General features: G+C 34.9%; 1 protein-coding gene across 4 annotated transcripts in view; it reads right to left on the reverse strand.

The window, feature by feature from the left end:
• Positions 1-203: 203 nt before the first annotated feature.
• ZBTB41 (zinc finger and BTB domain containing 41) overlaps positions 204-13,921 on the reverse strand; it is a 52,949-nt gene continuing 39,231 nt past the window's right edge. For all 4 annotated transcript variants that reach the window (XM_039389777.1, XM_027713265.2, XM_027713268.2 and 1 more), the window contains exons 4-11: positions 13,450-13,519; positions 10,882-11,029; positions 10,056-10,185; positions 9,597-9,692; positions 8,960-9,066; positions 7,397-7,502; positions 6,284-6,372; positions 204-5,525 (exon numbers count right to left, since the gene is read on the reverse strand). In XM_039389777.1, coding sequence (XP_039245711.1) covers positions 4,882-5,525; positions 6,284-6,372; positions 7,397-7,502; positions 8,960-9,066; positions 9,597-9,692; positions 10,056-10,185; positions 10,882-11,029; positions 13,450-13,519 — 1,390 coding nt within the window. In that variant the 3' untranslated portion in view covers positions 204-4,881. The remainder of the gene's footprint in view (positions 5,526-6,283; positions 6,373-7,396; positions 7,503-8,959; positions 9,067-9,596; positions 9,693-10,055; positions 10,186-10,881; positions 11,030-13,449; positions 13,520-13,921) is intronic.

Genomic DNA, 13,921 nt, shown 5'->3' on the forward strand with positions numbered 1-13,921 from the left:
TTCTCCGCCAATCAGCGCCCGGCGCTTCATTTAAACGCCCGAGGTGGCGGCGCAGCGGGAGCGGCCCGGGCACGGCCCGTGAGGGCTCGGTGGGGCTGCGAGATCACATAACAAAACAACGGGCTTTGGCGAAGCTCCATGCCCCGGAGATCTCTTCACATTAAAAACAAACAAACAAACCCTAATAAATCAAGCAAATCAAGTTGTCGGCTTTTTTTTCCTAAATAAATTTAATTTACAAAATATTTTAAAATCAAAAGCAGAATGAGACGCACAAATTTGATCAAAACATCGCCTCGTCTGTTTCTCTTTCATGAGCTTTAAAATTGAGAGGCATACAGAGTACTGTGTTTCCATGCGGTTTAAAAAGAGAAAAAGGGTGGGCAAAAATCAAAACTTATCGCAAGCAGCCCTGCAGTAAATCCTGTGAAGCACACAATGTTAAGACAAAAGAACTTTACTTTTCCATAGCAAACAAAATTACACATAGGACTGAGTACTTCTACATTTACAGTACACTTCCTAGCTTTACCTTACAGCAAAGGATTTCCCCTAAAAAGACAACTTTAAAGACTCCCATCTAAAATACCAACCTGTACAGATCACATTTAAAACACATTATCTCATATACCAGTGACAAAATATTGAGTTCTTTTCACCTTATTCTTTCATATAAAAGGACCAACATTTAAACATGATCAAAATGGTTATGGGGGTTCAAAAAAATTTTGCCATTTTTACCTTTAATCCATCAAATAATTTTAAACCAAAACATTTCTTATGAACCATGAAAAAGACCGTATATGGGCTTAAGCAAAATGACTGCCCCGCATTACGTTCTGCCAGTGACATTCTTCAATGCACACGATGAAACAACCAAATCACTGAGACCGTATTGTAGAGAAAGATCCCACGTGACAGCAGTCACAAGGACCTACAGATAAATGCACTCTATTTCCCTTTAGCTTCAGGCATATGGGGAACACACTCTGCATCAGGTAGGCATGTTATGTTCAATATTTCACATCTTTTATATTCTCAGGAAAAAAAACCATATTCATCTACAACAGCCTTCTCAGAATTCATTCATAATTCTACATTCATGAACTCCTACACAGGAATTATTTTAAATTTAAAAACTTGAGGGTTACTTATTTCATTTATTCCTTAGCAGTCCATAACACATTTCATGTTCAATCAAGCACATTGTGAGGCGACTCCTTGGAAGCATTCTTCAGTTCTGGATACTCTTTGACATTCATTACTAGGGAAAGGAGCTTAGCTCTTTGATGATACCAAATAAATCTTTTGTCATTATGGTCTGGCACAACCCATCTTTAAAAACAACTACCCAAATTATAGTCCAGACTAAAGTAGCACTATAGTTTTAAGGAAACCACAGCCTTACAGAAGATATATCATCACCATTACAATGACTGATGTTCAGCGTGAAAAGAATCCATGAGAGACATACCTTTGTAAGAAAAGTGTCAGTGCTCAAATAAATAAACTGAACATAAAATTCACTAAAAGAATTAAAGGCAGTAACCCAGAAATTTGTATAGCAAAAAATACAGAATTCAATGTTTAAACAGAATGAGTGCAACAAGTTCTCAGAACCACACACAGTTTGGAGTACCAACATGGACTCACTCTTCTTTCCAAAGATCAGCATGTGGTAAAGACCAACTTTTTGCAATGTGCCACTAATCATCCTTTAGAAATATTTTTAAGAGACACCTCCTTCTTCCTTCTTTGGCAATAAATGCTCAACTGAGCCAATAACTGCCAGATAAAACATAGCCTTTGTTGTAAATGCATCCTCCAGATCAACAGGACATGCATTCTCCCATGAGTACACAGACATATTAAAATGGAGGTGTCAGACATTAAGGAGTTTTGACCCAGGCAGCTGCAAGGTGCAGATCTCTGCTCTTCAACTCAGTCCTCTTAAGAACTATCCTCCATCAAGCTGAAACAAGATACTTCCACCTACCAAATGAAGTACCAGTCCATGAAAATTTACTTTGCTTATATATGAATTTTAAATAGATGTAAAGCCATAAGAATTATAGCTCATGATATTAAATAAAAATAAAAACTATGTATCTAACACATAAGCTTTCCTATTTTCTTTCACTGTCAACTGGCAATGATCCAGCCTGACCAGCAGGTAAAAACACTAACTACTAGGGTTAGCCGCAAACAAAAGAACACCAAAGAACTAGTAGGTCATTTTTTCCAGGAATGACTAGTAATTCTGGTCACCCAAACAAGGAGAGCGCTCGTTTTTCTGAAAAACGAGTCCTTTTATAGTCCGGTTCTTGTTGGGCACCCAAGAACATGAAGCCCTTTGGAAGTTATTGACCTTAATGTTTTCTGAATAAACAACTGAACTAGAGAAAAAGCCATTATTCAGAATATATATAAAAGGCACAAATATGAAAGAATTTTTAAAAGGACATTATCAAGTAAACACGACCCAATTTCCATTTTCAGATTTTCCTGGAGTGCCTTCCAAACAGACTGGACTTTAAAAGAAACAATCAGTTACCGACTATTCTTAAGCCACTGTTTTGTCAAAATCCTACAATACTTTTTTCTACTGTAGGACAGAAAAGACAAGAAATAACAAAGAGTTAGACTTTTTAGTCTGAGCACTGCACTAACAGCATTGATGTTGGGTTATTTTTAACAGTACAATTACAAATGCATTAGAAACCATGTTCCATGTGCACATGCGATAATATGAATACGATACACACACGTCGACTTGAAAACTTCACATAAAACAGCCATTTTCAAGCCATGGAGTGTAAAGACGACAGAAACAGTTTTATTTTGAAAGAAGATGAAGGTGGAGTTAGAAAGCAGGAAGGGTAGTACTTGATAGCGTCCTTTCAGAAGGTGGCATTCAATGGCCTTGTTATTGCTGTGTATTTGCTAGTCGTCAGCTTCTTACCAGATATATTTACAGCATGTCAGTCTGAACATTCCCAGAGCACAGCTCTAAATTTTGCTTTAGAGATACAAAGACAGAACAGTTAAACATATGTAGTCCTGTTTTAGAAACTAAACTTTTAAAGTTTAGGACTTCTATTGTGCTTCTTTGGCTAAGTCCTATTTAAATATTGATAACACTTACAATTCTATAACTCTGCCACTATTTAACAGCTAACAGAAATCTTTGGTGTGTTTAGGTTAAGAATCCATTAGGGTACAAGCTTCAAAATATGAACATTCAGGCAGTTCTGGCCCCTCTCCTGCAAACTGCTCCATTCTGAAGTAGATGAGGATTAACAGAATTTAACACCAAAGTATCTGAATATGATTGAAAATGATCCACACCACTTGAGAGTTTGTAGAACTGTGATGACAAGAGAGCTCTTCCCCACAGCTCACTTATGTTCAGGTCATTGAATAAATTTAACAGTTACAATTATACATATAAGTCCAGTTTCCCATTTTAAAGGTTATTTGAGATAATAATTTATGACTAGGGAAAGCTGGGGGGAAATTTGAATCTTAATTCTCATCTTAATGAGAATCCGATGTAATTCTTGCGAGTAATTATGAAATTACTTCAGATACTTTCTTTGGCATCATATTCACCAAAAAAACGCAGAACAATTATTTTTAAAGAAGGCTTAAAATAGAAAGCTTGATGAGGTTAAATTATACTAGATTTCATGGTAACACCAAACTTGTAGTTCAAAACGGTTCTTTTGGAAAAAAACCCTTATGTTTAGTAAATAAAAAGCTAAAAATAATTAGATATAAAATACTCTCAAGAGTTTGACTTTGGTTTTATAAACACAGTACAAGAAAGTGAGAAACAAAACAATTTAATTAGCAACTCACAAGATATTTATAATTACTGATTAATTGTTTTTTCTTAAATAGAAATTGAGTACTGTTTTGGAACAGTCTTTAAATTTCTCCTCTATCAGATAACCTGAAAATGGGCATGTTAATGTGGGACTCTGGTATGACTTATGCTCTAACAAGGATGAACCATGTCAACCCTTCATGACTGTTCATAGATTAAAATGACCTTGCAAATACTTCCTTTTCTTTCAAAGTCAGAGTGTGGGGTACACTTTATAAGACAAACAAGATTGAAAAAGCAAGAAAAAATGCATATAAAATTATATAGAACTAAGTGCAGAAAATTAGACAATACCATTGTCTAGATCTTCCCACATTATTCAATATTAGAGATCAAGGAAGAACTAAGAGGCCAAATTTAGGTAGCCTAACTGTACTCAGGGGGTCATCAAACACCCTGTTTAGTGTCTTCATAAAATATCACAGAATCCCTTTTCAGAAGAACCTAGTGCCTGTGTTCACTGGCTAGGCTTCAGAGTCCACGTGACTTTAAAACCCTCCAAAAATGCCTGAGGGTTCAAGTAAAGTTATATATTAATTTCTGTGTGAAACATAATTCAAAGTTTCTGTTTTATAGCCCTGTCTGCCCTTACAAATTTTAATGAATTTGATATAGTCCTTATTCTTTCAGAATGCTTTCTATTACACTTAAAACATTAACTTAAAGTGAGATGCAGAAAGGCAATTTTTTTAAATTAATAGCCAGATATGTAATGACATTTTTCAGCCACTCTCCTTAAAAGATATTTAAGAGCATTATTTTTAAAAGACCATCTATAAGATTCTTAAAAACTCTTAAAATCACAAGAAACACTCTTTCAGTATGCATTAAAATGTGCCTAAATGTTCAAATATTATGTAAACAAATTGTTTCTCCAAAACTATGCAGAAGACTTATGAGTCCAAATAAAATATAAAATATAAATCTTCATTGCCATATCAGCCTTCTGGTGGCTAATGACCTAGTAAATTAGGTGGAATGTTATGGTCTGATCACGAATGTTCATTGTTTGAAATATTCTGTACAGTAGGAGTTGTATCTAGCCCCAGTAAAGTTCCAAGATATGACTGGTCTCTGGGATCCAACATTTGCTCAGGCCTTACAGGATGAACAATATTTGCAGGTTGTGGAGTAAGAGTGTATTTCTCTAGAAATGCCAGATCCGTGGCTCGTTGATACTCTGCCTGCTCAGGCTGTGGAGGCAGGATGCTGTGTGACTGAGCAGGGTGCTGCACCAGGTCTGCTTGTGGGTCAGACATCGGAACTGGTACCAGAGTCACAGGCACACACACTTCCGTGGATACATTCGGTAGCAAAGTTTTGGCTTCAGATTGATATGCTTTGGACTGCTCCACAAATTGTTTAGCCTCAGTTTGGTACACTTTGTCATCAGAGGTGTACTGCACTGGTAAGGAGACCAGCTTTTCCTCTGGAGAAGATGCCAATGCCTCTTCTGCAGCCTTTGATCCATGAACATGATCAATATGATATTTCAGCTTGTCTTTTCGTTTAAATGTTGCATTGCAGTGTTGGCAATTAAAAGGTCGAGCATCTGAATGAATAACCATGTGTTTCGTTAATGTCTTCTTAATTCTAAAAGACTGATTACAGATTTGACATTTGTAGGGTTTCTCACCTGAAAAGACAGAGAAGTAAAAATTAGTCATTCTGAATAACACCAAATCACACATAAATATGCAAATACCTATATGGATTATGGTATAGAGACCTAGTATAAAACAATTTTACTGAAAACAAAGAGTGTATGTTTAGCATCAGTTTTGGAATCAAGGGAGCCATCAGAAGTTTGTTTACAAGTTACATTGACATACTCTTCTCCTTACATACAGTTGTCTCAATACTTTGGATTTGTGTTAGAATATAAACAAAAATAAAAAGAACAGTCTTTAAACTGTTATGATACTGGTATTAAATGATCTCAGTTTGTATTTCTATATATTTCAAAAGGACAATGATTTTCCTAAACATAAGGCAGGAAAAACAAAGTCAAACAGAAAGGACACAACCCTTTCCAAAGGGATTTCAAATCCTTGTTTAGATTACCACTTGAAATGTAGTAATCTCTGGACCACAGAAACATTTAGAAGATCTGGGTAAATTGTGCAAGAACACACACCAGTAAAATAAAGGAGAAGGTGTAGAGAGTGTACTACAAATCTGTGGTGAGGATTATCAGTATTTCAGCTGATACATTCAGAGAGTAGAATTCAGGAATGACCAACATAAGAGAATGAATAAAGTCTTGGTGCTTCCTCCTACTCTTGCCCTGAATGCTCAACAACCACAATGAATTAAATAACTGAATCAACACTGATGCATAAAAATACATTCCTACGTGTTTTGTGGTTTAGTTGGAGTTTGTTTTATTTTTACCTGAATGTGTCCTAAAATGCATTTCCAAACTTGATTTCCCTTTAAAAACTTTCTTACAGACTTCACACTGGTGAAATGTTGCTTTATATCTTTAAAGAAGAAAAGACATTTCATGTTAGATGCTTTTTTTTGTAACCACCTAACAATAAAGCTTGTGCACAGTCCTTTCTGAAATCTTTAACTGCAAAATAGCTAAATATCAAAGTTTCAAAATTTCCTCACTTATGTTTCTATTTCTTGGCATCTACATACCAATAAGGTCAATTAGATATCTTTTAAAATTCAATCTTATTCTCTAGGATGGCACTTCAGTATTTAAATAGCGAAAGCCACTAGAATTTTTTTTCTGACTCCAAAAATACCCTTAAGTACCATTTTTGCTCAACATCCACAAGAAGCTTCTACTTTGGTAGGATTAGGCCATAAATAAGGTTCTAGGAATGGTAGAATTTCTAGGTAGGCTACTGCCTACTGAGGAAAAAAAAGAAGAGAACAAACAGACAATGTGTTATACTTTTATACAGATACATCTACAATGGCTTCTCCACAACACTAATGAATACTAACAGTTAAAACACATAATTTGAAAAATAGCTAGGTCTGTTTATTTCAAATCTCTGAAAGGCTTATATTGAGAGCTCAAGAACTTTAAAACCCTACTTCATTTTCAATTTACAGTCACAACTCAGGTTTCAAAATTTTTACCTACTTTCAGAGCCACTAATCTGCTGCCAGCTTCTAAAATACCTTAAGTGTAGCATAATTCTCACAGTGCTTACACGATGACTAATAATTCAGTTTTAACTAGGCTGCAGTGACAATATTACAGCAAACCATCAATTCAGAACAACACTGAGACAGATAATTGACAGATAAAAACTTGATCCTTTTTAATACTTTTATTTAGTTAATTATGCTACAAAGAAAATATCTTGCTTAAATTGTGAAGGTAATTTTCCAATATCCACTTCAAACTGTAATAATGATATCTCTACCACAACTAAGGTAACAGGCATGACAAACACACAGACTACTAGAATTCTGCTCAAACACTTCAACAAAATCACTTACAGTAGAGAAGTATTTATGCAGTTGTAAAAAACCCACACTTACTTCTGCCAAACTTTTTCTCCTAGATGAACACTTTTATAATGAACGGTAAGGTGATCTCTACGGCCAAAACATTTTCCACATTCCTCACACTGATGTGCTTTTTCACCTACAAGGGCAAAATTCAATAACTTTTGGTTTAATCTTTTGGAATTCATTGAATGTCTAAGAATTATAAAATATACAAAAGATTTATGTTCCCAAAGTTCAACCAATCAAGCTCTTCCATAGCTTACCTGGAGAAGGATTTCTGTCATCATAAAACAAAATTCAGGAAGTATGTTGGTTCTACCAGGGTAAGGATTTTTACCACTTGTTATATATGACTAATACATATCATATATGACCATTTGTCATTCCTAAAAAGAAATTCATGTTCAAGTCAAGAGACACTTCCCCAAGAAGCCACTACATGAGAGGTACAAGTGAATGACTAGGAATGCACTCCCTTCATTATGACCTGAAATGCGATAACTTCAATAATTCAGCTGTTTTAAAAGAGAAGCTTATTGAAACATACCAATGATTTTCAGCTACTAATTTTTGGAACTTAAAATTACACCACAGTATATATCTTTTTAATTATCCTGATTTACATAGTTACCTTTTCCTTTTATGCTGCTGTTTAAAAGTATCCTGATTCTTTTGAGTCATCTTGAGATCTTCTACAAAGTGGCAGAATATTTCTTCTCATGTAAGTAGAAGGAGTGTGGACAGTCAAAGAATGTAACTTTCTAGAGGGGGAAAAGCAAATAGAGCAGAAAAGAGGATTTTTTTTTTTTTTTTGGTACTTGGAGTTTTCAAAGATTTCTTTATTTGATAGCAGACACAATTTCAAATACCAAAATAGAAGCTGTCCTTCAAAAAAAAAAGGCTTGGGAAGTTTAGACTCTGATCACTTTCATATTTTCATGCTGCCTCATAGTATTTTGCCTCCCAGAAGGCCATACTCCCTCTGGATCCTGTTCTGAAAAAGTCACTGATGAATCTTTGCTCTTCCTATACATTTGATAACCTTTCTACTCTCAGTGCAACAGATTTTTTTTTTTTTCTTTCTCCTGATCATCCCCATCTGACTGTTCTCAGGGCTGATTTCCTCAGTCTTCCTTCCTTCCCTCTGTCCCATAACAGAGACTTAGAAACACCTCTTTGATGTTCTTACATTAAAGTGATCAGCGTACAAACTTTGACAGAGACTGTGACAGCTTCTTCTATATTGTGGTAACAATGTTTCACATGATTGCTATTAAAAAAAAGAAATCTGAACTCATCAAAAAATCCTCCTTTTTCACTATTGCTTTTTTATTTATTATTTTTAAAGCAATTCACTGTTACATGTTTTTGACTGTCCCTCGGCTTTCTATGTTAACATGGAGGAAATACTTGGCTTTTAAACCTTGAAAACACGTAAGATTAACCCTACTTAGTTGTCCTTAAAAACAGTGAGAAGAACCTTCATAAGGCCTAAACCAATGCAAGTACTGAAGACAAAATCCATAATTAATTTTTATTTGGTTTTATTTCAAAATAGTAATTTTGAAGATAATTTTCAAAGAAAACACCTACCTGAATGAATTTTTTTGTGTTTTGTCAGATGGTCATGCCGAATAAATGTTTTCCCACATTCTTCACATTCATATCTCTTGTCATCATGGTGGACTCTTAAATGAAGTCTGCATATTTATAGTCATAAACACAACCAAAAAAATGCAATTTTGTTAACATAATCTGTACTGCTAATGCAGTGCAAAATGCCAGAAAAAGCTTCACATAAGTATCAGGAAATAACTTTCAGATGAGGTACACTTAAACTGCTCTTAAAAAGCAAGACAGAACAGAGCTGAACTCTCAGATGTGTCATTAATTTAGCAGAATATTTTAGTCCTCTGCTTACTTTCTCTTTGAATAACAAAGATGTAAAAGTTTAAGCTGTGCAAGAAACTCAAGTTTGACACAAGATTTGTAGGAGACTGTCTGTGTTTAAGCCAGTAATGTATTAAAAATTAAATTACTTCTTACAGATTATGAATATATTTTCAATATTTCAATATTTCAATATTTCAATATATCAATGTTTACTAATGCTCTGAGTTCAAATGCACCAGAACACATACAGTACAAAAAATTTTATTGATAACATGAATGCATACATATCAGCAAATAAGCAAAACAGCTTCACAGTTTGTTTAATAAAACTCTGTACCTGTAAGAGCTTCCATGACGAAAACTCTGCCCACAAATACTGCAAAGATGAGGCTTCTCTCCACTGTGAATTCTCAGATGTTCTTTCAAAGTTGTTCTGTTTAACAGTAAAATTTAGACAGTCAAATTTAATTTTAGGCAATGTCCCTCTCACATCCTTCCCAAAAAAATGCGAGATGTTTTTGCACAACACAGGAATTTTAAGTGAAGTGAACGAGAGGTAAGATTTTCTTAATATAATTGTACCTCATAACTATTTACCTACAGTTGTCACCCTTAATTTTAGAGGTGATCAGAAAATCACATGCTACTTTTGGCTCTGACACCACCTTTTAACACACTATCCCTCCGAAATGGTCCCATTTATGTCAAAAACTCAAAGCTAAAACATATTCAAAATCAAAGTATGCTAAATATTTCTCCATTCTGCTGAAGTTCAAGTAGTCACTCAACTCCTTACCGTTCCCTGACAGATTTTCCACAGATGAAACATGTCCATTTCCTCTTTCCCCCATGAGTACATTCTATATGGCGTTTCAGATTTCCTGTATCATTAAACTGTCGGCCACAAATGTCACAGGGAAAAGGCCCTAGAAGTAGACAGACACACATAGCAGTATTAACTGCCAGCTAAACTAAATAAGATGCACAGTCTGGTTACTTGTGAAAACCCTGAAAACTTTACAAACAAAAATTTCGTCTAACAAATTATTCAAGTTTAGTACAGTCAGCATACTTTAATTAGGCTTTGTGCACTTTCTGCTCAGACAAGTTATTTCTAATACCTGGTATTTTGACAAATTTCATTACTGTAAAGCAAAAATTTAGAATTAATAGTCAAAAGTAATTAAGCCCACTTAGATTGCTTGAAAAAACAAATTCCTATTACTATCAGCAATCTAGTTCCTACCCAGCAGAAATAATTCTTAGTAATAAAAAAGTCTTCAGAATACTTCAGGAGGAAAGGAGAAGGTCTTTTGAAAACTTCAGAAAGAATCTGACTCCATAGCTAAGAAAAAAACAGTTTTAAACCCAAAGTAACCTTAAGTCTTCTTCCTCCTCAAAATTTTGACTTTTTTAGGTACAACAGAATGATTCAGAAAGACCGCTGAACAGAAAAGTAAAACCCAATCAACAAAAAAACCCCCAAACAACTCTGCCACAAAACTGGAAGAGAGAACTGGAAAGGGAGGTGGGATGGAAATCAGACTGATCAGAACATACAATAGTGGGGGAAGGTTTTACTTTAAATCTATTGTTTACATGTCAGAAGGAGGTTTCTATACCGAGATGGAATTTTTCTTGATGTTTCAGTCTTGCGAACCGGGATTTAAAATGCTCTTCACAATAGGTACACTTGAAGGGTTTATCCTGAGAGTGAAGGATCATATGCTCTTCTAAATGAGGTCTTCGAGTGAAAGATTTCTTACAAATCTAAAATGATAACACACCAGATTTTTTTACCATTCATAAACTCTTAGCAGTTGATTTCATCTGCTCTCTGCACCAATGAAAGATTAAATATGTATTCTTCAAACTCTTACTTGTAAAGCCTTGCAGTGAACATCTGGAGCAATCTGTGTTCTACACAACCCATAGTGGACTGTACTATATAAATTAGGATGCAGATCTATGGCAGCCTAAATAAAACTACTGCCAACTCCTGTATGCACTTACATGCTCCTCTCCCCTCCTTCTTTCTACTGATTCCAGGACTTAACAGACTCTTTTCCTAGGGTGTTTCAATACAGCTCAGTAGAAAATAACCCAATGAAAAAAAAAGGTAAATAGCTGTGACTTGGTTTTGGATGCTGAAATGGCTCAGTTGGACTGTGGTAAAAATTGCTGTAGTATAAGCTACTGTAGAACTAGAACCATACCTGTTCCTTTATTTCCTCTGGGAAATTCTCTGATAGCAGGTATTAAAGAGAAAATGCCAATACCAACAAAGAAGTATAACTCAAATTATATTTTAGAACTACAGAACCTCCACAGGGCTAAAATTATGTGAGCTTCTCAGTACTGTTTTCAGATTAACCAAAACCCAAATGTACAAGAATTATTAGTAGTGATTGAAGTAAGTATGCAAAACAATTACAGATTTGAAGCCACAGCTCAAATTTAGGCATTTAAACCAGGTATTACAATTTATCATCAGGGTCCTACACTTCAACATAAATCAACACAGCACTCACTAATTCCACTGTGAAACTCTTGACATTGTTTATAAGAGCTGAATTTAGTACTACCCAAGTCCCATCCATTAAATCCTGCAATCACTTTCTCAGAGGACACCTGAATAAGGAAATCAAAAGCAACAGCTTTATTTGTTTAAAACTCATTAATGTAAAGTATAGGTGTAAGAAAATCCCATACCTGGAGAAAGTATAACAGCCTTCTTACTTTTCTTTACTATTAATACTCTATTGTTTCTGTTAATTTGCTCATATTCCTCAAGGATTAAAGTATGGTCATCAAATCCTGGTGTTCACATACGGACGACAGCATAAACCAACAACCTGAATGAATCCTGCAGCTTACACCTGTGGCACCTCAGCTCTCAGAACATACCACACAACCTGAAAACAAAGTCACAGTACTGCACCCAAGGGTTCTGTTCAATCTCCAACTGCTATCAAAGCTAAAATTCTAACCCTGCTTTTAATTCAAGTGCATTTTCAAAGGACATGAGCTCTACAAGAGCAGCAGCTCATTTTTTTAATTTCTACTTACAACTGTCAGGAAAAAAAATAAACCCACAAACCATGAAGTGGAGTTTATCAAATCACTCATTTGGGAAGCATTCTTTCCCAGAAGGAACATAAAAAATGTCACATGATTGATTCCCGCTATTACAATGTTTCTCATCTAGTAACAAACACAATCTGTAACATGTTTGCACAATACAACTTCATCTGAAAGTTGGTCAACCATGCAATACCTCCAACCACAGTCCCACCATCAAGAGACTGAACGCTACAAATTCCTACAGTTGGTATCTCCCAACCTCCCACTATATGTTTGTAAGTGCAAGTTCCCAAACAAAGCAAAGTAAGTAATTACATTAGGGCATCTAATACTACAGACATACAGCGGCACACAGCAGCTTGCATAAACAAAACAGCTGCACTGAAAAACAAAAAGTAAATCAATTCCCTTAAAAAAACCCCCAAACAACAAAACCCACATTTGAAACTTTAAAACATTCCTTGGCAGCATACATATAGAGAATGGAAATTCTACAAACTCCTTTTTAGACTAGATGTAGTTTCACACATATAAACCTCTCCAGGGGAAAATCAAGTGCAGTATTCTATGATTTTACAACTAGACATAAATTTAGTACAAATTTACAACTCTGTTGACATGCATATGTAGCCAAATGAGAAAGTGTTTCATATTTTCCTCACTACTGACAGAGCCTTCCTAGAACAGTATCCTTTATAGTCAGTGCTTGATGCACATAATTAACAGGAGAGAAACTACTCTGTTTTAAAAGTATTCATAACACTCAAGTCTAATCAAACTGATTATATCTGAAAACTGCATATATGATATATCTGATATATCTGAATAACTGATATATCAGAATAATCTGATATATCTGAATAACAGTAATAACTGATCACATTAAAAAATACTGCCTCTAACTATTTTAGAATTCAAATTTATCTACCTGACCAGAGGCTGTATATGCAGATAAAGCCCAGTCCTTAAATCAGCACAGAGAAGAAATTCATATCATCACTTGCAAAGCCTTCTGAGATTTCACAGAAACACATATCACATTTTCACTTAAGTTCACAAAACACAGACCCTAGATGAAACCAACAAAAGTACTGAAGATTACTTACATCACATTTCCAACCTTCACTCTTTGTCTTCTTGATAGAAAGAAATTCTTGTACATTCTCTGGATGAAACCTAGGAAAAAGACAGAAGCTGAAGGTAGCTTTCCAAGATGAAGATCACACAAATACTAAATATCTATTTCTAAACTTCATATATCATGACAGTTTATTACCACACCTGGAGAACAGAATACTGACATTGAAGCAATTCTAGTGCAGTGTTTACTATGGACTCCTGTAGAATCTCATATGACTCTTGACAAGACAGTTTCACTTATAATGCCTTATGTATATTTATAAAGACAGAAATAAAAAAACAGTATGTAAATAATACCTTCAAATTAGGCCTCTCATAAACGAATTATTCACCTAAAAGAATCTGCATGGAAACGGTTTAGCCCCCTATTATCAATCAACAGTAAAGCATTCACATTTAAAACCAAAGAAGATATTTTATTCTGCCTCCAAATTAAAA

Source organism: Pipra filicauda, unplaced genomic scaffold (genome assembly GCF_003945595.2).
Source record: "Pipra filicauda isolate LSUMZ 115617 unplaced genomic scaffold, ASM394559v2 scaffold76_size2844353_pilon, whole genome shotgun sequence".
Taxonomy (NCBI): Eukaryota; Metazoa; Chordata; class Aves; order Passeriformes; family Pipridae; genus Pipra; species Pipra filicauda.